The sequence below is a fragment of the Herpailurus yagouaroundi genome, unplaced genomic scaffold (assembly GCF_014898765.1).
Source record: "Herpailurus yagouaroundi ecotype Mexico unplaced genomic scaffold, PumYag 67681, whole genome shotgun sequence".
NCBI lineage: Eukaryota > Metazoa > Chordata > Mammalia > Carnivora > Felidae > Herpailurus > Herpailurus yagouaroundi.
Window position 1 is genome coordinate 3,231,811 of NW_024420481.1, and position 22,977 is coordinate 3,254,787.

Genomic DNA, 22,977 nt, shown 5'->3' on the forward strand with positions numbered 1-22,977 from the left:
AATTACATAAAATTAGAATTTGTATCAATGCATACAAAGTCTTACTCTGTTCAAGCTCTACTAAATTTGAATTAAATTAAAACAGGTAAAGAGATCTTGGGAGACTGTTGGGAATAGGTCTTTCTTCTTCAGTCTCCAACAGCCTCAGGGTCAACTTTAAAAAAAGTCATCTTACAAAATAGGAAAACTAACTGCATAGATCAATTTTTTAAATGCTATTATTCAGGTTAGCAAAATGCCTATATGTCTCAAAATTTCTTTTTCTTTCAAACCATCCAATTTTACACTGACACTGGCAAAAGAAAGCATAATTAATTGTATGTAGATCAGTAGAGGGGCTAGGATATTAGCAGATGCTGAAACAGAGAATTTGAACAAAGACCAGAGGGAGACCCAGAGCAAGTCTCCAGAAATACAAAAGGGGGAAACACATTTGGGTATCATCAGGCCTGTTCCTCACATCCTGCCGAAATGCATGGCACAGATGGAGAAACAAATTAACGTCAGAAAGGTCACCCTCTTCGACATTGTGAGGACAGGAATGCTTTCAGCTAGGCATAAATCCACAGCCCTCACAATCTGGAGGACTAATTTACTCCACTGTCCCCATCAAATAGTTAGGGATGGCATAGCACTCACTAGTAAACACCTATGAGAAAAAAAAAGCAGGGGACTTCACGGATGCCATCATTTGAATTCCTATAACCTAGGCACTTTATGGCACCATCAGAATTTTGCTCCAAGCTTTTGATGGCGCTTCAGAGTTTGAGAAATTGATAGTGCATGAGCTTGAGTGCCCCACAGGCATTGTGTCTATGTTATTCAAATGTCTACGGGCATTGACAGTAGATAAAGACATCCCTGTTAATGTATCACAACATGGGAAAGAGATACAGGTCTCCAGACAAAAATATTTGAGCACCAGTTTGGTCTGCTGGCACATTACCTCATTCATCTCTGAGTGTTAATGAGTTAGCCTTTAAGTTGTTATCCCATAACCTCCATTTTGGCAAAAGCTGCAGTCGTGATGAACAAAATGGCTCATTTTATCCTACACTGTGATGGTGCCCCCAAGATGATTAAATTTGGGAGAGTGCCCTTCTATACGCGGAGTCAGCTCATCATGCCATAGCCGAAGCTCATAAACTGGAGGTAGTACTGTTAAAGTATATTGAGGAAACTTCTGGCTTTTCTGACACACATTCTTGAATGTTTCAGGAATTGCTTAGTATATTAGAATGGATCACAGAGAGAAAGGACCTTAGCCATCACCTAGTCCAAAGCTTCCATTCTACAGTTTAGAAAACTGAGGCTCAGAGAGAGAGATGCAAGTTGCAAGTTTGCCAAAGGCCACACAGCAATTTGACAGCAGAATCTAGACAAGAACCCAGTTCCTCTCAGTCCTGGGGCTCTTTCCACTGCTCCATCCACCTTTACTCTTAATAGCTGCAAAACAATGCACAGCTAATTAATGAAATCAAAAGAATGGACATATAATCAAAGTGTGAGTCAATAAGCCAGGGGAGGTCACATCTGAAGGCAGACAAACCACCACAAATTACAATCTCTGTAAAATAAGTATGGTAGTCACTGTGTAGAATGTGGGATGCCCTTTTTAAATTTTATTGACTAAAGAAACAACTCAAGCCCAGGACGGTGAGAGGCAATCTTTATGCTATAAACATCCCAAAGGATAGTGTAAACAAGGTGATGTGACATCAAATACAACAAGATATAGATATTCCCACTATTATCTGCAGGATGTGTCAGACTGCGTAATGGCGCTGGCATCACAAGCTGTGTTGCTGTTTTTTCCCCCTCTTTTGGTTGCTGCTTTTATTATGTTGTGGCAGAAAAATTAAAAAAATAAGATGTTCCATCAATAGGAGTAAATTTTTTTAAATGTCTAACTTGTCTTGTGCTTTTCATTTTCTTAAGAGCTTTCGAAATGTCCATTATCTCTAGGCCCTAGCACACAGTAGGTGTTCAATAAGTATTTGTTGGGTGAATCATAGGATTATAAATTTTGAGGGTTTTGAGAGAACATAAAGGTCTTGTAATTAAAACAGAAACAGCTCTTCGTGATTCATGGATAAATGAATCATGCCATTTTATTCTCATAACAACCCCTGGGAAGGAGGGAGGTGGGTATTATGTTTCCCCATTTTACAGATAACAACAAACTAGGACTCTGAGGAGGTTGTGACTTACCTGAGGTTACACGAAAACACCATGGAGGAATATGATCTGGGAACCAGCTGTCCCTACCTATCCTCAGGCCAGGCTTTCCTTTCCCACTAAACCATGGTATTTCTTGGTGTTCAGCTGCTGCCTGAGACTGGGACAGTCTGAACTGAGACTGAATTCTTTCCTAAGAAGGTGGCTGGATTTCTGAGGTCTCATTTATACACACTTTTCTTGGGAAATGGTAATAAAGGTAGATTAGATAGATCAATTAATCTATTGATAGATACGACAGGTAAATATGATGATGATGATGATGATGATGATGATGATGAAAGAAAGAGACAGAGAGAGTGACAGTGACAGAGAGAGAAGGCTCAGGAAAGGACTATTACAAAAGATAGAGAACAGGAGTGGGTAGAGGGAAAAGACACCAAAAACCCTATGTATTCCTCCCACCGCATCCCTCATCCTAGCCTACCCCCAAGCTGACAGCATGCCATCCTGAAAAGGTCCTGAGATATGGACTGGAACTTGGGTTCAAATCCCAGCCTTGCTACATGTAAGTTCACACACTCACCAACCAAGTGACCTGTAGCAAATTATCTCACTTTCCTGAGCCTCAGTTCCATCACCTTGCAAAACAAGAATCATGATACCTATTAGCTATGACTGTGGTAAAGATTAAATAAAAGGGTGGAATGAAATAATTCTCCAAAGGGTACAGTGCTGCACCAAGGTGAGGAATTGTCCCCAAATATATATGAAAGTGAAATTTGAGAGGAAGACTGAGAAGTGCTCTGGAATGAGGCAGACAGCATCCCCACTGAAGAATGCCCTCACACCACCCTTTGAAAGCAAAGGTGGCTACTCACCCCCTGTCAGCAGGAAGCACACACTTTTCGGAGGGGATGAGTTAAGGTGTTTCTTCACTAGGTCTTTCGATGATCAGAGATGCAAGGCAACTGTGTGTGTGTGGAGGGAATGGGGGCTAGTCTAGGCTGCAAAATGTAGATAAAAGATAACTGGCCCACAAAAGGGATTTAGTCCCTACCTTTGGCTTCTGAAGCACAGTGTGCAAGCCATCCATGCTACAGATGGTGGAGGAAAGTGGGGAGCCATCTGAAGTGGAAAGCCCCAGTTTCTGCCCTTGGGATCTTGCAGCCGAGTTGGAGGTCACCTTAATGTCAGGAATCTGAAGGACTATCAAGAAAGGCCCATGGGTCTAATGTCATTCTTTCCTGCACTAATTTAAATCCATTTCCTCTCCTTTTTTACTTTAAGGAACATTAAGAATTGACTATTTCCTCAGGTCCACTAGCACTAAGAAGACCCTTACTCTGCTATGGGTTTTCAGTAAACTCTGATTCGTTTTTCCCCTCTTTTCAACATCCCTGCCACCCCAAGCCCCCCTCTTTGAGGCACACTCCCTTTCAGACACCCACATTCACTCTCACAGACATCCTCAAGCTCTTTTGCATATGCATTTTATACACACACACACACACACACACACACACACACACACACACACACACAGAATGTATTCTCTACAACAGAGAGAAGGAGAGAAACAAGACTCTGCCATCAAGCATTTGTACCTGCAGACCACAGCTGGGGCTTCTCCAGACTGGGCATCAGAGAACTAATGGGGACACTCCCCCAAACTATCTGGACAGATGCCTAGGAAGGAAACCTTTAGAATAAAGTTGTTCTCACAATCTGTGCTGACAGCTACCTCTTCCCCATCTTTGTTCCCCACCCCCACCTGATTCTCTTCTCCTTTGATTGCATCTTCCCCCAACAAGCATCCAATTTCTGCCAGTTTTCTTCTTCTAAATCCTGTCTGAGTGGCTGTCATAGAGAATAGGGGCTGTGGGAGATGTTTCCCAGGTAGTTGTCATGCTATGAATGGTATTTTAAAACTACATTAAAATAACCATATTTTTAAAAAAATATCAATGTCTGTCTGTCTAACTACCTATCTGTCCCCTCTTCAAAATTAGGTCACTGTCTTGGCTGTGATGCAGTGAAAAAAGAAAAAAAAAAACCTATACCAGGAGTCAGGAAGCTTGCCTAGTTACTAAGCAGCTGAGTGGCCTTGGGAAAATCTGAGACCATCTCCAAGCCCAAACACAACTGGCGTAATTTATTATTATCCTGTTTATCTAAGAGCACCGTAGAAACACAGCTATCAATTTTTCAGAGTCCTTGATACTTCTACAGGACTTCGCCAACTCCAGGACAGGGGCCACACTGCCTCTGACCACAGTTGGGAAGAGAGAGCGCCCCTCGCCCCTCCGCAGGTCTAAGGGCACCATAGTGTGGAGGGTCTAAGCAGGTCTTCCCATCTCCCGCTCCTGGAGCCCCAGCTGGACCTTCTGCCCTTGACCCCTAGCTCGGTGACCGCAGAGGGGGTGGAGCGTGGGCGGCGCGGACGTTGCACCCCCGGCTTCTGGAGGCTGGTCCTGGGCCTCCGGCTGCCACCGGGCTGCAGAGCACGGCCTTCTGGCTGGGGTGCGCCACGCGCGTCTCACCCTTGTGTGGCTCGAGATAGCGCAGAAGCTGCAAAGTTAAACAAAGCCCCGCGGCGCGCAAAGACCGCTCTCGGTTACCTCTCCCCCGAGATTTCGAAACATTAAATCTTGCTCGCGTGCTGCAGGTTTGAGCACTGAACGCGAAAACCTGGAACTTGTGCAGCACTCACGGGCTTCCTCTCCCTCCCTCCCTCACGTCGGGTCCTCCGCTTGGAGAGCCCTCACCTCCCATTCTAACCCCTCAGTGGGCTGCACTCAGGCCCCTGGAGCCCTGCCCCAGCACTACCTCTTGGCGACTGTCCTGGTCCGGCCAGGGAATAAGTGGCTGCGAGACCCGCTGGTCAGTCGTGCGGCGCGGCCACGGCCCGTCCTGGGACAAGCTGCAGGCTCTGCGAGCGCTTAGCTCTGCCGCTCAAATTCCCCCACTCTCTGTAAAGCCTTCCCCGGTGGGGCAGGGGTGATTCATAGCAATTTTCCACGCGGCAGCCAGCTCAGTGCGTTACGCATACCTGTTTGCTAAATTCCCTGGGCTACTCCCACTGTTTCTTGCTGTACCCCACAATCTTCTCTCCCTTTGTTCAACGCTGATCTCTCCTTCAAGATTCAGCCCAAGGATCCTTTCCTCTGAGTGTTGCAAATTTCCCCTCCCCTGGCCATGCCACATAACCTCACATTACAGGTGAAAGAAAGGCAGAGGTGGGGGGTTAGATGGCTAGGAAACTTACCAAAGGGCAGACAGAGATAATTAGTGGCAGAGCCAAGAAGAAGGCCCAGAACTCCTGGATCCCAGCTCAGCACACTTTTTGCTACCCCTCATTGCTTCCCTTCTGCCCTGTTTTGTATGGCACTGGAGGGCACGGAACATCTCTTGTTGGCCCTTTGCACACAGGGAGTGCACAGGGAACACCCTCCTCCTCTCCTTGCCTCACTCTTCTGGCTCCTTGTTTCCCATCGTGTCCAGGACCTCTGCCCTTGAAGATTCAGAGACAAAAAGATCATTTTGTTCAAAGACCAGTGCAAGGGCAAACAGAAGCTGACTTCACAAAGTCCTCTACCCACCTGGATGAGAATGGTCTCAGTAACCTCCCCCCCTGCAACACACACACACACACACACACACACACACACACACACACACAACTATAGTCTTCACCTTTCTTTTTCTATCTTCTTGGCACCTGGTGAAATCACAAGGCATCCACACTTGTCCAAACCATCTTACCTTCTAATACCTCTTCCAAAAACTGCTTCCCTTCTCATCTGCAGCCCAGCAATGGTATATACAAATCACTATTCAGCCAAGCAAAAATATATTATTCACAAGTACTAAATATTCTCATCTGATGCAACAAAGGTAATGCGGGGTTATAAACACAAGCTCTGAAGTGGGGAGAATTTCAAATATGCAATTACACCCCCACCCAATTGGATTTTCTCCTCTTCTGGACAAAGTAAATAGACAAAGGGAGGGTGTTGTTGTTGACTTGCAGAGGGACAGGAAGGGAAAAGAAAGAGGAGAGTCAAAAATGCCAGAGTCTATGGGTGAACCTGGCAAGAAGGAGCGGGAAGCAGAGCCTAGGCAAAGGAGACAAGGAAGGAAAGGGAGGGGACAGGAAAGAGGGCAACTGTTGACTCCAGGCAAACACAGATACTGGGGCAGCCCAGGGAGACAAGGACTTATTCCCCAAAGGCTCTGGGATGTGGCTCTTAGGGACCTGCATTGGAAATGAGGTCCAGGAGCCCAGTGGCCAAGTCTCTCTTATTCCCTAGCAAAGGGAGAGAGCTTCTGGCCCTAGAGCTGCAGCACTGGTGGCGCTCTTTTCACTTGAAGTACCACCTTGCCACCATCACGACCAGGAAGATGCCCTCTTCTCCTCCTCCTCCTCCTCCTCCTCCTCCTCCCACCCCTCCCCCTACAGCAATTCAATAAATCTTACCCAACACAGGAATGTAATTTGAATGCTCAGGGCAGTTTTCCTTTCCATTGAAGAAGAGGATCTCTCCCTCTCCTCCTGCTGAAAATGGGCTGGGTACTGCCCCTTTATACATTCTAGAGCACCAGATCAGGAGAGGGGGAGAAAGGGAGGGAGCAGCAGTTTGAGGCTGGTCCAAATTGTCCTTGGCATTCTCTCTCTCTCTCTCTCTCTCTCTCTCTCTCTCTCTCTCCCCTGTTGGATTTTTCTGCAGCCCCTCCTTCTGGCCCTGCAGCTCTGCTCCCCTTCCTTGCTGCAGCATCCTGCAGCCATTCCCCACACGTTTGTGACATGGCACTGATATCGGGGGGCATCTTTCTGGTGATGCTTGCTTTCTAATGTGGGATCTTAGATTGATATACCAGGGAAAGATTTTAGTTGCAGGTGGGTGGGTGTCACAGAAGATGAAAAGAGAAACCCATTCAGAGAGCCAACTACCTTTCCAGGAAAGCAGCACAGGTCAGTGTTGGGGGCAGTTGGAAGACATGATTTGAACCTGAGTACACAGGGAGGCAAATTAGGCAGAAAAGCGGAGGGTTGTTGGTTTGGGTTATAGTGACTGCCTTGGTGGCATAAATACATAAGTACTTCATGACACATTAGTGAGAAGGTAGGTCACTAAATATCACTTAGCCTCAGTTTTCTCAACTGCAAAATAGGGCAGTAAATGCTCACCCTATAGCACTGTGGGGAAGAGTGTATGAAATAACATCAGTAAAGTACTTAGTACATGGCCTGGCACAGAGCCCTTGCCCCCTTAACTTCCGTCTGGTGTTGGGCACAGGAAGGAAAAGAGTTTCCCAAGATCACATAGCAAGTAGCAGAGTCAGGATTGGAACCCAGGTAACCCAAACACCCTCCTCAAGAAGGGTGCTTTCCACTCTACTTCCTCCTCTAAGAAGGCTGCCAGGGCTATCCGTGGGGACTTGGCTGGAGTGGAAGTGAGGAGGTGGGTTAGGAGCTGACTGTATGCATTTGTATATAGAGACTCTATCACTTAGCCCCAGCCCCAAGGGCTCAGGCTTAGGCTTCATCCCCCTGCTCACCATCACTCAGGTAATCTCCCCCTGCCATCTTGGACTGATTCATTGCCGCTTTAGCGCCACCTCTTCTGCTCAACTCTGAGACAGTGACTCACCCTCTTATTGGCCAGGGCCTCTGTCCTCTAGGAAAGAGGCTTTCTTCTTAATTGACTGCAGAAGCCTCAGCCGCAGTGGAACAACACCCTTCCAGGCAGGCTTACAGAGGGAGGGCTTTCAGGAGGAAAGGAATAACCCCTACCCTAAAGCTACTACCTCATTCCCACAGTGCCTGGGGTGCCACTACTGGAGTCCTCGCTCCAGATTCTGTATAACTCCGAAGGTATACACTCAAGTCACCGTGTTTCCAGAAGAGTTTACCCAGGACATGTCTTTGCCACATGTAAACAGCCACAGTGCTGTGTCTGGCACTGTGCTAGGCACTGATGAGACATAAGGTAGGAGGAGTGGAACCCAGTGAGTGTTCGCCACAAATGTAAACAAACAAACAAACAAACAAACAGTAATGTGGCAACTTGGAAAGGGGGAGAAAAGAATGCAGGGAGAAGTAAATTAGGAAGTACCTGTGAGGAATGGAGGTGATGGAGAGAAGGGCTTCACTGCAGCCCCAAGGACAGGGGCTGTGACCTGGACTGTCTTGTGACTATCAAGTGGCATCACTAAAATCACTGCTGCAAACGTTTCCCTTAAACACAGAACATTGCTTAAATAATTGGTTGCTAACTGAACCCCTGTTCCTCCTCTGCCTTTTTAACCGGGCTTGGGGGCATCATCTAGTGGCCATATATCCCTCCCTCTGATTCCCTGCTTCCCACTTTCAAATCTTTATCTTTCATTAGAGTTGGGGAGAAGGGGAGGCACTGGAAAGGAATGGAGGTCTTCCAGATCTTCACTGGAATAAGCACTTTACATGTGTTTCCTTTCAACTTCACAACCACCCCACAGACCAAAGTCAGTGACTTGCCAAGCTAGTCAGCTACGAAGTGGCAGAGCTGGGATTCGAACTGAAACGAGGGAAGCCTTCTGCTGCCATGGCACTTTACACAATGCGCCGCAGGGGGCAGGTATCCTCTTCCTCCACCAATCCTCCACTCGCTGTCCATCTGAACAGAAAGGAGGAAAGCAGGCTACAGAAGCCAGATGGTCATCTGGCCGCGGAGCCTTCGGGAGTGAACCCTGTAGCCTGCTACAGTAGGAGGGGACCTCAGAGTTTCCCGCGGGGGCGGGGGGGTGGGGTGCTACGGGGCCAGGAGTGCAAAGCGCCTTTGGCGACTCTACCGCCCCCTGCGGCCGGTGGCTTCCTGGCCTTGCCGTGGCTGCTGTTCTCAGGAGGGCTTGTGTGCTAAGAAAAAGCAAAACAAAGCAAAAAACTCACCGATCGCCCAACAGCTGTCACGGGCTGGTGCGGGGCTGCAGATAGCTCTACCAGATTTGGTGACAAAAACGGGAAGAAGGAACATTTATGACGCCCTACTATGTGTCCAGCGTGGGGTCAGTGATTTTTATGCAGAAAATCAGTTGCTTTGCAAAATAATGAGTTCTCCATTGAGAGAAGTCTTCAAGCTAGGTTAGGGCAGGTTTCGCAAAAAGCTTCTCTGCAGATCTAAACTCCTTACTTCTTGAAACCAATAAAGCCCTCCACTCTTAACAGTTGTCCACTCTCTCAGCGAGGGGAGGAAAAAGCACCCGCTGGAGGGGCAGAGGTCAAGCGGAGTAGGGGTCCGGGGGAGGGTGCCGGAGGAGGAGCCTCCCGGGGGGGTCGATTGTACTCCGAAGCAAGGTCCCCGCCGAGCCCTCGCGCTCGCCACCCGCGGGCGCATTTCCCCCGACCTTCCAGTTTTCCGGGGGTTGCGACTGGACCCGGCCCGGACCGAACTCAACTCTCTTTGCTTGGGAATGGGGAACGGGCGCGTTAAGGGGGCAACAACTCAGGTCAAAGGGAAAAGAGCGTCTGTGCCTGCACCGCCTCTCTGGCCCATCCCCCCTCCTTCCTTCCCCTCCTCCCCTCCTCGCCCCCTTCTCTTCCGCCCGGAGGGAAGGAGGGGGCGGGCTGTGTGTGTATGTATGTATGCATGTACGCGTGTGTGCGCGCGCGCGGGTGCGGTACGTCTGTGTGTGCGTTCAGTGTGTGGCTGGGTGTGGGGTGTGTGTGCGCGGCGCATGTTTTAGCCCGAGTGCTTGGTGTGGAGTGTATTTGGTTTGCTCTCGGACATAGAGCGTGTGTTTGTGCAGTGTTTGTGTGTGCACGCTTGTAGGTTGCACGTTCCTGCCTGATTATAATGTGCCTATGTGGGTGCGATCTGGATGTAGGTGTGTTCGATGTATGGTTTCTGCCGGGGTTTGTGGTCGTGCTGTGGTGAGTGTGTATGTGTGTGCAGTGTGCATATGTGTGTATGTGCCTGTTGAAGCTCATATGTATATGTGTGTTTGGTGTGTATTTACCCTTAGATGTGCCGTGCCAATGTGAGTTTACGGGTGGTGTTTGTTGTGGTGTATAGTGTGTGAGTGAGTTCATGAGCGAGGTCTTTATGTGAGCCTTTAAGGTATGTATGTTCAAAGGTTCTTGTGCGTGAAGGTGAGGGGTGTGTATGTCATTGGGTGTGATGTGTTCATGTGTGTGGTGGGGCCGCAAGTGGCTAGTGTATGTGCTCAGCTGAAGGGCTGAATACCGTGTGTATTTGGAGTGGGGTCGCCGCCTGAGTGTACGGGTATGGTGTGTGAGAGAACAGGGTTGTCTAAAGAATCCAAGTGACTGTGTGCTTGGTGTTTTTGTTTTTGTTTTTAATTGGGGGTGTGGGGCGTGGCTCCAGGATTGGGACGAGGAAATCGGTAGGGGCCCGAACCGAGCAGAGTCGCCCGCTGGCCTGATCTGCCCCGTCTGGGTCCGCCTGCCCCGTGCTGGTGCGCTCAAGGCCCGCTGGGGCAGGGTGTGAGCTTACCTGGCTGCTTAGAGGAAAGAAGAGGAGAGCGCTGCACGTGATTGGCCAGGTAGGGCGCCTAGGGCGCGGTGCAGGGGCTGGTGGGAATAAACTGGAGAGATTCTTGGTCACTCACCCAACACCCCTCCCCCGAGGAGATCCCAGTCCTTGCTTAGCTGAGCCCAACTATTTGCTCTGGGCCTGGCTGTTTCACACGTCCTTGCCTTTGTGTGGGCAGATCCAGTTGCCTGGAATCCCTTTCACCCTGGGCCTCGTGACAAATTCCTACTTACTTTTTTAAAGACCTAACTTAAGAGTCAAAAAACTTTCTCTGCTTTCTGTACCCCTCCCTCCCAAGTGAGGGCTCCCTCCCTTGAGCCACCATAGTTAACAATCTTTATACTTCTCATGATATGATCATACATAACTGCAATTATTGGCCTCTCCTTTTAAAGTCTGAGCTCCTGAAGAGAATACCTGGTATAGAGTAAGAATAATGGTAGTGATCATAATAATAATGTTACCACTCATTAAGCACTTAACTGTGCACCAGGCTTTGGACGATGTGCTCTTACATGCATCACCTCCTTGGGTCCTCACAATGACCCTGTGAGGTAGGTGGAGCTATGATTGTGGCTATTTTACACCTCACACATCAAGCTCAGAGTAGTTAAGTAACTTCCCCAGGGCCACACAGCCAGAGGGAGGCACAGCCAGTATTTAAACACAGGTTTGTTGTGCTCCCTAAAACTTTCTTCTATACCAGGCAGCCTCACCAAGGGTCCCCGATCCTTGCTCGGCATTGAAGTCCCTATCAAACGGTATCATTTCCCAACAAATCTTTCTTTTGAGTTTCCTGACATCACCAAGAGTGCTCAGCATAATGACTTTCTTTGTCTCTCCAACAGCTGATACCTTCTCCACCTAATTACCTGCTTTGTTGACACCTCAAAATCTTTAATTACTCTAGTCTTGTCAGCACCTCACCAGCTCCAGTTCTGGGAGCTCTCCTTAGCCTGGTGCTGAAAGAAAGATCAGAGAATGAGCGTTTTTTAGCCATGGGGTCCTGGGAATTGGGTATGGAGAAGGAGGACGGAGGCGAGGGGTCAGGATGGAGTGAGGGAATGATTTCACAGCTTCCCCAGACCCATTTTTAAAGCATTACCACCAGAAGTTGGTATGCCGTAAATTTCAAGCAGGACAGTCATCTCCATATCAAGCTGCGCATAGAAAAACAAGCAGACCCCTCCCCCCCCCCCAAAAGATTCCTGAATGGCCCCATTTTGTATTTCTGAATTGGGGGGGGGAGCACTGTGCTTGCCTAATGGGGCTCAGGCTGCTCTAATGCCTTCCAAGCAGCCTCATATGAGAAATCCAAATTAAAACAATACATTGCATTTGGGGGAAACACATTTATGGGGGGGGGGTGTCAGGCAAGTCACAGCTTCCAGCTCAGCCCCCAGGGAACCAGCCTAGACTGCTGCAAAGAGGTCAGGGGGTGGTTAGAGAGGGACAATTCAGCTGTGGTGAGTCACTTCACCACTATTCAGGGGGGAAAGCGAGAAGCACGATTTAAATTGCTACTGTTATTATTGTGCCCTTTCAACTGGCACAAATGAGCCTGGTGTGCGGCTGAAAAGCAGCTGGAACATCCATAAAGCTTCCCCCCAGCTGGGCCTGGGTCAGCACCTCATCCTGGGTGGGCAGGAAAAGCATTGCTTAAACTAATATGTAGCCAGAAAGTCTCCTTTTGAAAAAAAAAAAAAAAGGGGGGGGGGTGTAATGGAGAGGCCAGTCTAAGTCACGCAGGGCACAGACTGGCTGAGGCCCTTTGGTAAGTCCATACAAGCAGTTGATGCAAACTTTGGTGTCTCCCAGCATCTGGTTCCAGGCGTTTGGCTTTCCTGCCGCTGTGGGTCTCTCTGACACCTCTGAATATACCAGCTTCACTTTCACTTCCTGAGAGTCACTCCTGTGAGGCTCTCCCACTTCTAAGGTTCTCTTCCTGCCTCCCATCCCAACACACACACACACACACACACACACACACACACACACACACTACTTGGAGCTTAAAATCCCCCACTATATGTCTCTCTCTCTTTGGAGTTCATAACATGAGGATTATATGGGGAATTGTAAAGATGGAAAATGCATTAATAATCCCCATTACTCTCAAATGTGACCAGAAATTTGCGTGTTTTCATCCTAACAACAGGAATATGTAGTGGCAAGGCACAAATGTGAATTTTATTGTGGAGAAGGATCTTGGTTTCCCCATGAGAGTAAAGCCCTTTAAAGATGAGAATCTTTGTTTTTTTTCCTATGGAGGGAGAGGAGCTTTGCAGTAAGACAGCTTTGAGGTTGTAGGCCAGCTCCATCACTTACTAGCTGTGTGATCTTGGGAAGGTTACTTCATCTCTCTGATTCTCAGTTTTTTCATCTGTAAATTGGAGATGTTAACACCTGCCTTAGAAATGCTCAGGTCTGTAAGAGGTAAAATATGGAAAGTGCCAGCCAAATGCCTAACATGTACAAGAAAAGGTTAATTCCCTCCCTCTCTGTATTCCCCCACCCTTATCACATACCTCAGAATGTCTCAACCACTTTGTTCAGAGACTGAAGCTGACTGACTGACTTGCCAATTTTCCTCATTACTGGTTTGTCTGGCACTCTTGAAATAGCCCCTCTTCTTTTCGGACAATGTTTTGATCAGCCTAATGCAGCCCAGGAAGAACTGGACCCTTAGTCCAATTCTCACTCTGCGGTTTCTCTTGTCAGTGTTAATGAGACCAACGTTTCAGTTATAATACTCCATGCAGGAAAGTTTCAAACTACCTGCCCACTGTCTGGACTGCTCCCCCAACCCAGTTATGGCCTGAATCCCCAACCCTCACTGCAGACCCAGTCCCAACCCTGTCTCCCCAATATGTGCCATTATACTCAAGAGAATGACAGCATGACTATTTCCTGACTAAACTGCCCCCACGACTTCCGTTTTGTTTTGTTTATTCACCTCTACCTTAGACATTAAAAAAGGTTTCAAAGGTCACCCTTTTTCTGGCAGCCACCAAGGTTGGGAGGTAGATCGGGCAACGAGGAGAGAGATGATGGGTATTTTTCTGAGATATACTTTGCAGCACCTAAAATACAGCTCCAATTCGTTGTTTATCTGTTCGCAGTTAAAGGAAACTAAAATCTACCCTTTGCCAAAAATGGTAAGGTGAGAGAAGACCCCAATATGTGCCCTTTCCTCCCTGATGCTGTTGTCTCCCTCTAGAGACAAAATCAAGTCATTACAAGCTAAAGCTGCAGGTAAGCAGGGAGTGGTAGGGGAAGAAGGTGAAAAAGTTGAAGGTAGGAGGTGGATATAATCCCAGGGAGGGATAAAGAGGCTACAGAGAAGAGAAGCGTTGAGATTCAAGGCCAAAAAAGTCTGAGAGGCTGGGCTCCAGGTGTTCCCTGTCTCTGAAAGATGCCTTCAGCTACTCCGTTGCCCTCACCCCTCTTATTCATCCTGCATGCTGCCCTCACTAACCCTAGACTCCAGCATGCAAGACAATCTATTCGTGAGTCCCTCTGAGGACTTAGGAATTTAGAAAAATATCTCCAGCTCCTACCCATCTCTGCTTCTGAGGAGGCCCTGTAGCCTCCTCAGCTTTGAGGAGGGAAGTGACAGGAGTAACAACGAAGGGTCAGCCTTACCACATCTCTCTTGTGGCCAATTTAATAAGCTTCCCTGAGTTCAGGGACCTACCGGTTGCCGGGTATTGGGTGCCCATCCCAAGGAAGCCGTGTGGTGGTTTCTCAAGAGGTGTATTTGAGACGTGACAGTAGCTGCCAAGGCTCATCAAACATGCCATCTACCTACTTCTGCTGATACATGTGAGAACAAACGATACTGCCAGAAGGAGACAGAAATCATTTCCTAGTGACTCAGAGTCCCAGCAATGAGAACACAGGTGGTATTTGCATTGCATTTTCCAGTTGAAATGTGCACTTCTTCATAGAAAGGAATCTATAAGCAATCAAATAGATCAAAGACCAGAATTTGGACTCTGGGCAAGGGAACAGCATCAACATCATACTGACCACCTAGTGTCTGCTATGTATCAGCATAGTGTTAGGGGCTTTGCAAATGTTATCTCTTTTAATGTCACTCAAGCTTTGAAATCATACCAAAGGGGGCTGTAATCCTTCTTCAGCTACTGTGTGGCAGTGAACAAGTTATTTAACTTCTCTGAGCTTTTGTCTTTAAAAAAATAATAATAATACTTATCTCAGAGAGTTGTAAAGAATGTCAAATGAGATCACTTATGTAAAGTGACTGGTACGTAGTAAATATTTGGAGAAGGAACAAAACATACCTTTTGATACCTGAGCCATAGACAGTATTTAATGTAGTTGATATTACCGTATTAATATTATTATTTATTATCTGGAAATGTAGGTATTATTATATCATCTAAAGAGAGGTTAAATAACTTGCTCACAGCAACATTACAAAAGCAGGCCTGAGACTCAAACCAGTTCTGCCTCTTCCCACTCAATTTTAGAGGACATTTCATGATCACTGAGAAGACCACATTTGGCTGACCTGCTCTAGTCATTACATTTAAAGTAAAATTTGAAGGAAAAAATCCCTTGAATTAAACAGTGTATAGTAGGTTTCTAGATCACTGTATGGGCTATTTGCATATCATAGGCCTTGTATGACCCTTTTAAAAACATTTTTTTAAATTATAAGGGTAATGTGAAAACAAACTTGATAAAGATTTTAAGAAAGAGGAAAAAAACAACTATTATCCCACCAGCTTAATAGGATCACTTACTTTACCTCATTGCTGAATTTTCTTCCAGTCTCTCAAAAATGCATACTTGACCCAATTATAATCATACCTCTTCCCACGTTGCTACATATTCTTCATGAACACCATGTTTATGACTATAGACTAATCTAACAAGTGGCGTGTCATATAGTTTATTTAACCATTCCACTACCACTGGTAGTGGTAGAGACATTTAGGTTGTCTCAGTAGATAAGTGTGAAGAACATCATTTGATATTTAAGCTTGATGAATGTCAGCTCTACTGTTGGAGCCTGAGGTATGTTTTGCAAGAGGAGTATTTTCTGCCAGTTTTCATCACACAGATTCTGTATTTTATCCTCATGGTGTGTAAAGTGTGGGCTAACCCAGGAACCTAAGCTCAAGAGCGCCACATTGTTTTTTTTTTTTTCCTTGCGGACAAATGTCTTTGAAGGTGCAAACAAATGATTTACAAAGGAACTTCGGGAAGTCCTGCCATTGGTGAATGGGGGTGCTATTCTGATAGCATGACCAGGGGCATGGGGGTGTTGCTTTGGCAAACTTGCCCCAGCTCTGGAAAAAAAATCCTGTTACAGCTCAACCAGGTCCGGTCTTAGCAAATTGATTGAGTCCCATCTCCAAGAAAAGATCAAATTTGTATGTAAAGTGGGCCCCAGGGTCCCTTCAGCTTTAGAGTTTTGGCTGCTTTACAGAAGTCCAACTGTCTGAGGCTAAATCCAATGCCAAAAGTGAACTGGAGAGAGAATTTCAAGTGGGTCAGTCGTGCTGTCCCTTTCTCTGGGAAAGAAGACCTTTCTGGGCCGCCGTTCTTCCCAGATTTCAATGATGCCTCATCCAGATGTCTTCAGATGCTCACCCACTGTCCATTGCACCCTCAAAAGATGGCTCTGACATACCAACTATCTCCTGGGGAAGCAGGGGTGGTGGTGGGTGAGTGAAAGAACATTTAGAACACTTCCCCCTCTCTTTCCAGTCAGTGGCCAGCTACATCCCCCCACCTCTGACTCCAGAGGATTTCTGGAAGACATTTGAAGGGAGGCATCCAGGGCAATTATAGCCCTACAGAATATTAACAGATACTCTCCAGGTGGCACAGCATTTCTGAGGGGGAGTTCGATGAATTCATTCTTACCTGGTTAAAAAACTGTACCCAAAGACTAGTTATTTATTTCAGAGTAATGTTGTGTGACTTAAGTGAGATCATATATGTAAAGGACTTAGTCTAGGGCCCAGCATCTGGGAAGCACTTCACGTATGTTGGCTGCTCTTGTATGAGTCACAGAGCTGGTGTGGGCAGCGGTGTGCCTCTGGCATATGACAGGTCTTACCAGGCTGGAAATTCAGTAGCAAATCTAAGGTCTTGCACTTGGGTTCAAACACCAACTAAATACAGAATGGACACTCTGAAAAGAACTTGGGTTTACTTAAAAAATAAAAAGGTAGCCTCAGTTGAAAGTATTTCCAATATAAATAAACTATCTGTATGAACTCTGTGGTATGTACGTGGGATTTGTGTGTGGTGTGCTTATGTATGATGTGGGTGTATTGTATTGTGTGTCAAAAGTATGTCATGCATTTGAAGTGTGTGTGTTTATGCATTCATGATTTGTACATGGGCATGTGTGAGTGTGGGAATGTCCATGTATGTATGTAATTTATGGCTACATATCTGTGCACCACGAGTGTAATGCGGGCTTCCAAATGAGGGAAAGTCAGACATCCAGGACTATATTTACAGGGGCACAGCTGGAAATCCTCTTTTGGCCAGGTCACTAGGCATTCACAACTTGGAGCATGTTCAAAGAAGAGCAGCTAGATATGGGTAGGAGCCTTGCAGCCATGTCACATGTTAAACAGATGAAGGAACTGGGGAAGTTTGGCCTGGATAAGAACAGGGGTGGGTGGGGGTGGGGGAATGGGGAGGGCTGGCACTGTTCCCTCGGAAGGATCATGAAGGTCAGTGTTGGGGCCAGAAGGACATAGATTTGGGTTTGGTTTAAGGAAAAGCCTTCAAATTCTAATAGATATCTTTGGATGGGGGTGGGTTTCCTTGTGTGTTACTAACCCCCTCTCAATGGGGCTATTCATAAAGAAAGCCTCGTATGCTTGATCTCATTGGAGTCACATCACAACCTTGTAGGCCAGGTAGGGGTGGAATGATTCCCCCTACCCTTTTTTTAAAGATAGGGTGCCTAAGGCATAAGGCCTTAAAAGGCATTCATAAAACTCCCCCTGCCTTTTTATCGTTTTACCAGGATCACATAAGCCTGAAAGAATATACAGAACAAAAAACTAAACTTTCTTTGTGTATGCATATTTCTTTCCTTCTCAGGGATCTTATGACTTGCCAGACTGTACTTGAATTTGCTAAGCAAGCTGTAGTCCCTTAGCAGTAGGTCAGACTCCTGGGATGGTTCTCAGTAGGGTGCTGGCGCAGAAAAGAACTAAAAAGTTTTTGCTGAAATAAGTTGCTGAGGCCCACCCTCTCCCTGCCTCTCCTCCCGCCTCTGAGGGGGCAGAGGAAAGAGGAGACAGCCCCAGGTTTGGTCTATGGCTGGTGACCAATGACGCACTCTCACCAATATAGATTTTGGAGGTGGAGACTATGGAGAAACAGGTGGCAGTGGGGGCAGGTGGCAGCCTGGAAGGGGTGGGGCCTATCAAGGGGCAGTGAAGGACAGTGTGGGTGGGGGTCCTGGGAAACCTCAAAAAGAAAAAAAAATCAGTCTCCTGAAATTTTAAGGAGGAAAAAAATAATCGGTTTCCAAAATGTACTTTGTAGAAGCAGTTCCAGGAAAGGGGTGAAACGCCACCCACATGTTTTGATTCGTGCTGTGATCTTTGCACACCTATGTCCTCAGCTCCACAGGGATAGGGGAACCGCGCATTGATTTCAAGCACCCAAGGAAAGACCCAGGCTAAAGACCCTAGGCCTCTGCCGCTAGGCAGTTTGGGGCAGTGGGCAGTTGGCAGGACTTCAGCAGAACCAGGTTTGCTGCCACCTCCTTGTATGACCTTGGACAGGCCTTCGCCATCTCTGGGCTTCAGTGTCGCCATCTCTTAAATGAAGGGCTTGAATTCGACGACTCTAAGGGGGCCCATGTTGATATTCCGTAGTTAAGGCTGGGATGCGAGGCACAAGCTTCAGTCAAAAGGACCCCCTCCCCCGCCCCGTCTTTGGAGTCCCTGGGTCCCGGCAGCCCTGCGCGGGACGTTCATCCTCGGGGCTTTAGGGCCCTTGGGTTGCGGGACGGCGCGTCGGGCCCCGGGCTCCGAGGTCTCCGGGCGCGGGCGCGGCGGAGCCAGCGACTCCGCCCCCGCGCTAGCCCCACGTCCCGCCGGGCCATTAGCGCGATTGCTCGCAGTTCCCGGCAAAGCTGGTGATTTATGCGGGGCCTCGACGGGGCAGTCCCTTGAGCCAGGAACAATTAGCTAAAAGCCAGCGGGAAGGGAAGCGAAGGGGCGGCGAGCCAAGCCCCAGGGCGCCCAGATGGTGGCCGCAGCCGCCGGCCGCCCCGGGCCCGAGCACCCCAGCCCCCCGACTCGGTGGGCCCCACTCACCACGGCGGGGGAGGGGCTCAAAGGCCGAGGCGAAAAGGCAGTCCAGAATCCACGCCATGACCCGCGCCGAGCGCCGGCCGCCTCGCAGCTGGCTTCCGCGCTGTCCCCGCACAGGGCCGCCCTAAGTAGCCCCCGGTGACCACGCCCTGAGCCGCACCCTGCACCCAGCTCAGAGTGTCTTGGTCACCGGACACCTCGGGCTTGTCGCGAAGGGGGCAGGGCCTCAGGGGAGGCCGCCCCCCTCCGGAGAAGAGGCCGTTGGTCCTGCAGCCCCTTCTCCCACGCGGAGGGAGGCCAAGATGCAGCTCGCATCCCCGGGAGCTCACTCTGAGGACGGGACCCTGCCCCTACCCCGGGGAGCTCGAGTCTGAGGGGAGACTCCACCTCACCCCGGTGAGCCCCGAATCTGAGTGGGAAGGGAGGTCTCTGCCCCCAGGAGCCCTCTGATCGGCGCGTAAAAGCGGGCCTGTCCCCAGGAACTGGAATTTGCATGCGAGGTGGTGCACCTGTCCCAAGGAGCCTCAGATCTGAGGGGGGAGGCTGTATATACAGACCTAAAAAAACCCGCACGTTTGGGGGGACACATCGTCTCAGCCCTGAGGAGAGTCTAGGCGACAAGCGGTGTCTGCCCCAGGAACCCCGAATCTGAAGGGGAGGAACTGCCTAGGCCCTTGGGAACCTTCTGTTCTAGGAGAGACATCACCTCAGCCCTGGGTAGCTCCAAATCTGATTTTAAGCCCCTCTTCCATTTTACAGAACCAAGAATGTGAGTAGAAGAAAAGGGCTTTGTCCCCCAAGGAGACTGAAAGCTGAGAGTAATTTTACACTCCCTACCCTGACGATCCCTCAGGAAAGAGGAAGATGCTATGTTTCCTGGTGAACCTTCGTGTCTTAGGGGGTTGATCTCCAAGTGACATGAAAGAACCTTCCTTTTCTGGGGGATTGATCTCCAAGTGAGATGAAAGATGTATGTATCAGTATGGAGTGCTTCCAGTTGCCGCTGACTTACAGATTCCACTGCCTATACTTTTGCTCTGGGAACTGGCACAGAAGGGGCACCAACATTTATTTTTAGAAAGAATTTGATATTTGATATTTCACTGGGGGGGTGGTACGAGTTGGATTTTATTACACTTTGTCTATGACTTTATATATTAAAATTTTAAATACATATGGGGGCACATGCCATGATGGGTTCGGTGTATAGGGCATCTGGCAGTAGTAAACCAGCCCTGAGCTCCTTAAGTCCAGGGACCCAAGTTAATTTCTCCCCCAATTCTCCATTGGCAGTCGTAGGGCCATGACTCTGTGCCTTGTTTTTCTCCACTAGGAAAATGGGGCTCTGTCTATCAAAATTCTAGTGAGAAGGTAGCAAGAAATATGAAAAATCCTCTTCCAACAGCTTGCTTGCAGGCCTGAGGAGTGGAAACTACAATCACAGGTCCTTTGGGGAGAGTAGTTATTACATTTGCTTTGTTAACCGCTGATATTAGCATTAATGCCGCAAAAGGGGTGCATAAAATGGAAAAAATCACCTGTACTTTGTTATGCAATTCTTAGCAAAGTCAAGTCTCTAGTCATAGTTTAAAGGGGTTCCACTCATTTGCCTTCCTTTCTGGGAAACATGGTACCACTCTGCCTTTGCACCAGTGTTTTAGAATCATTTCCAATTTTCTGTTTTCTAAAAGCAATCAAAGACAACAAACATTCACCAGACCTGCTCTCTTACCAATTTCTGCTGTACAAATACCCGTCATCCAAGCCAAACAAGTCTGACATCTAGAAATGTCCAGTTTCGGGCCCTGGTATTGAAATCTTGGCCTTACCTCTTCCCATGAGCTTATCCACCACCAGCTTTTGTCATGGTGTCAATGGGTTTTGTTTTTTTTTTTTTCCAGCTGAATGAGCTTTTTCCTTTTTCTTTTTTCTTTCTTTCTTTCTTTCTTTCTTTCTTTCTTTCTTTCTTTCTTGGCTCCTTCACAAGGAGGCTGCCTGCCCAGTGCAATCCAATGAGCCTTAGTAACTGAAGTTTCTCTTCTTCCAGAATAGCTCTACTAGAGATACAAACTCCTGACAGCTATCCTTCTTTGTTGCCTTTTTCTGCAAGAGATGTGATGTGGCAAAGGAACAAAGCTAAGGATGCTCACAGGTTTACACTGAAAGCCCAATTCTGCTGTATACTAGCTGTGTCATCTCAGGAAAATTACTTAGGAAGCCTCTCCGAGGCTTGGCTTTCCTCATCTGTAAAGTGGGGATATTAATGGTTGTGAATGAGCTCCAGACAAACCAAAGCCAACTCTTGAAAAAAAATAAATAAAAGGAGAAACGTAAGTTAAGAATTCTCAAGAAAATGTACTTAGCAGTTGAGTTTGCAGTTCTCTCCCTCCCTTTCCTTTGATCCACCTCCTCTGCTACATAATTACTGTTTAGTTCCTTTGAAAGTCTTTACCCTCAACTCGATGTCACACACAAGGGGAATGCATTCATCTATTCATCCATCCATCCATCCATCCATTCACTCAATAAATATTTATCCAATGTTCTCTGTATGCAAGACACTGAGCTATGTATATAATGTCAATTGGCTCAATGAATGATTGCACAATTATTTGTAAGTGTATAATTTGAAAGCCCATGTGATAACCTGAGCATACACTAATGATTATTTTAAATGAAAAATAATCAAAATGCAAAATAGATGTACATTATTACATAAGCAGTACAAATAAATAATAAGCCTGCACATAGAGGGGAAAAAAGGATAACAGGAAACACACCAGAATCTTAATATTGATTGTATTTAAGCAATGCAATTGTGGGTAATTTTTAATTGTTTTGCTACTATCCATATTTTAGTATTTTCCAAGCTTTATTTAATAAGCATATCTTATTTCTGGAGTTAAAAGATACTACCTAAAGAAAAACTCTATAACCCTGTCTCTGCTGAAGAAAGGATAAGGGAATGACTGGTGCCTTTAGGCTGGGGTTGTACTATTGTACAGGACACTGGGGCTGGCTTTGGTGACCCAGAAAAAGCTGAAAGTTGGTCTGTGAGTAAAATGCAAGGTGCCTTTCCTGTGCAGAGGCACATAACTGGTTATGATACCTCCTTCCCCAGAACGCAGAGGCCCTTAGCACCTGCTATGTGCAGTTAGAAGCCTGCTAGCTTGGGTCTGCAACCTCTCAACCTAAGGCATGTGCTCACAAGGGGAAGGTTGGGTATATCTGCCCTCACTCTGACAGCCCAAAGCCTCAAGCTTGACAGCTAGTTGCCTCTTCAGGGTCTCTCATTGCAATTCCAATTAAGAGACAGGCACCCTGCTCCTTACTTACGTCACTGTTTTACCATGAGGTCTTTAGCAGAGAGAAAATATATGTTTAACTGGGAAGAAGGCACAGTGACGAAGTCAAGTTGAAGGCTTGTGGACTGTGAGAAGGAAGGCTTCAGACCTTCCTATCTTTTTCTCTGAAGCTCAAAAGTACTTGTCACCCAGGCAAACAGTTGCTAATTAAATGGGATTCCAAGAATCAAAGATTGTCACGAATCACGGTTTCACAAAGTATGGCCCATTGGACCAGATGCATCAGAATCACTTTGGATGTGCTGTAAAAATGCAGATTCCCTGCTCCCACACCAGGCTTACTGAACAAGAATTTCTGGGCATGGGGACCAGAAAAAAACATTTTTAGTAAGCTCCCCATGGGGCTCTTATATCCAATGAAGTTAAAGAAACTCTAATATAAAGGAAAGAAGTCTTACCCTGAAAACCCCTCAGCACTATCTCCCCACGGCACTCCAGCTACAAGGAACACTGGGGCAGCCATCCGGAGAACTTGATCCCTTTCACCCTGCTCTACTTCCTTTTGGTGTGTGGGTAAATATGTAGAATGAGAAATTGAACAAACCTCAAAACTTGGAAAGGTCTAGTGGTATC

The 22,977-nt window shown here is 47.3% G+C and overlaps 1 protein-coding gene across 3 annotated transcripts in view; it reads right to left on the reverse strand.

Moving 5' to 3' along the window:
- The window catches only part of ARHGAP36 (Rho GTPase activating protein 36), a 52,481-nt gene that overhangs the window by 11,870 nt on the left and 17,634 nt on the right, over positions 1–22,977 (reverse strand). The window contains exon 1 of one of the 3 annotated variants that reach the window (XM_040468083.1): positions 19,043–19,164. The exons of the other annotated variants lie outside the window; for them this stretch is intronic. Coding sequence (XP_040324017.1) covers positions 19,043–19,100 — 58 coding nt within the window. The 5' untranslated portion in view covers positions 19,101–19,164. Of the gene's footprint in view, positions 1–19,042; positions 19,165–22,977 lie in introns of those variants that run through there. 3 annotated transcript variants of the gene reach the window in all.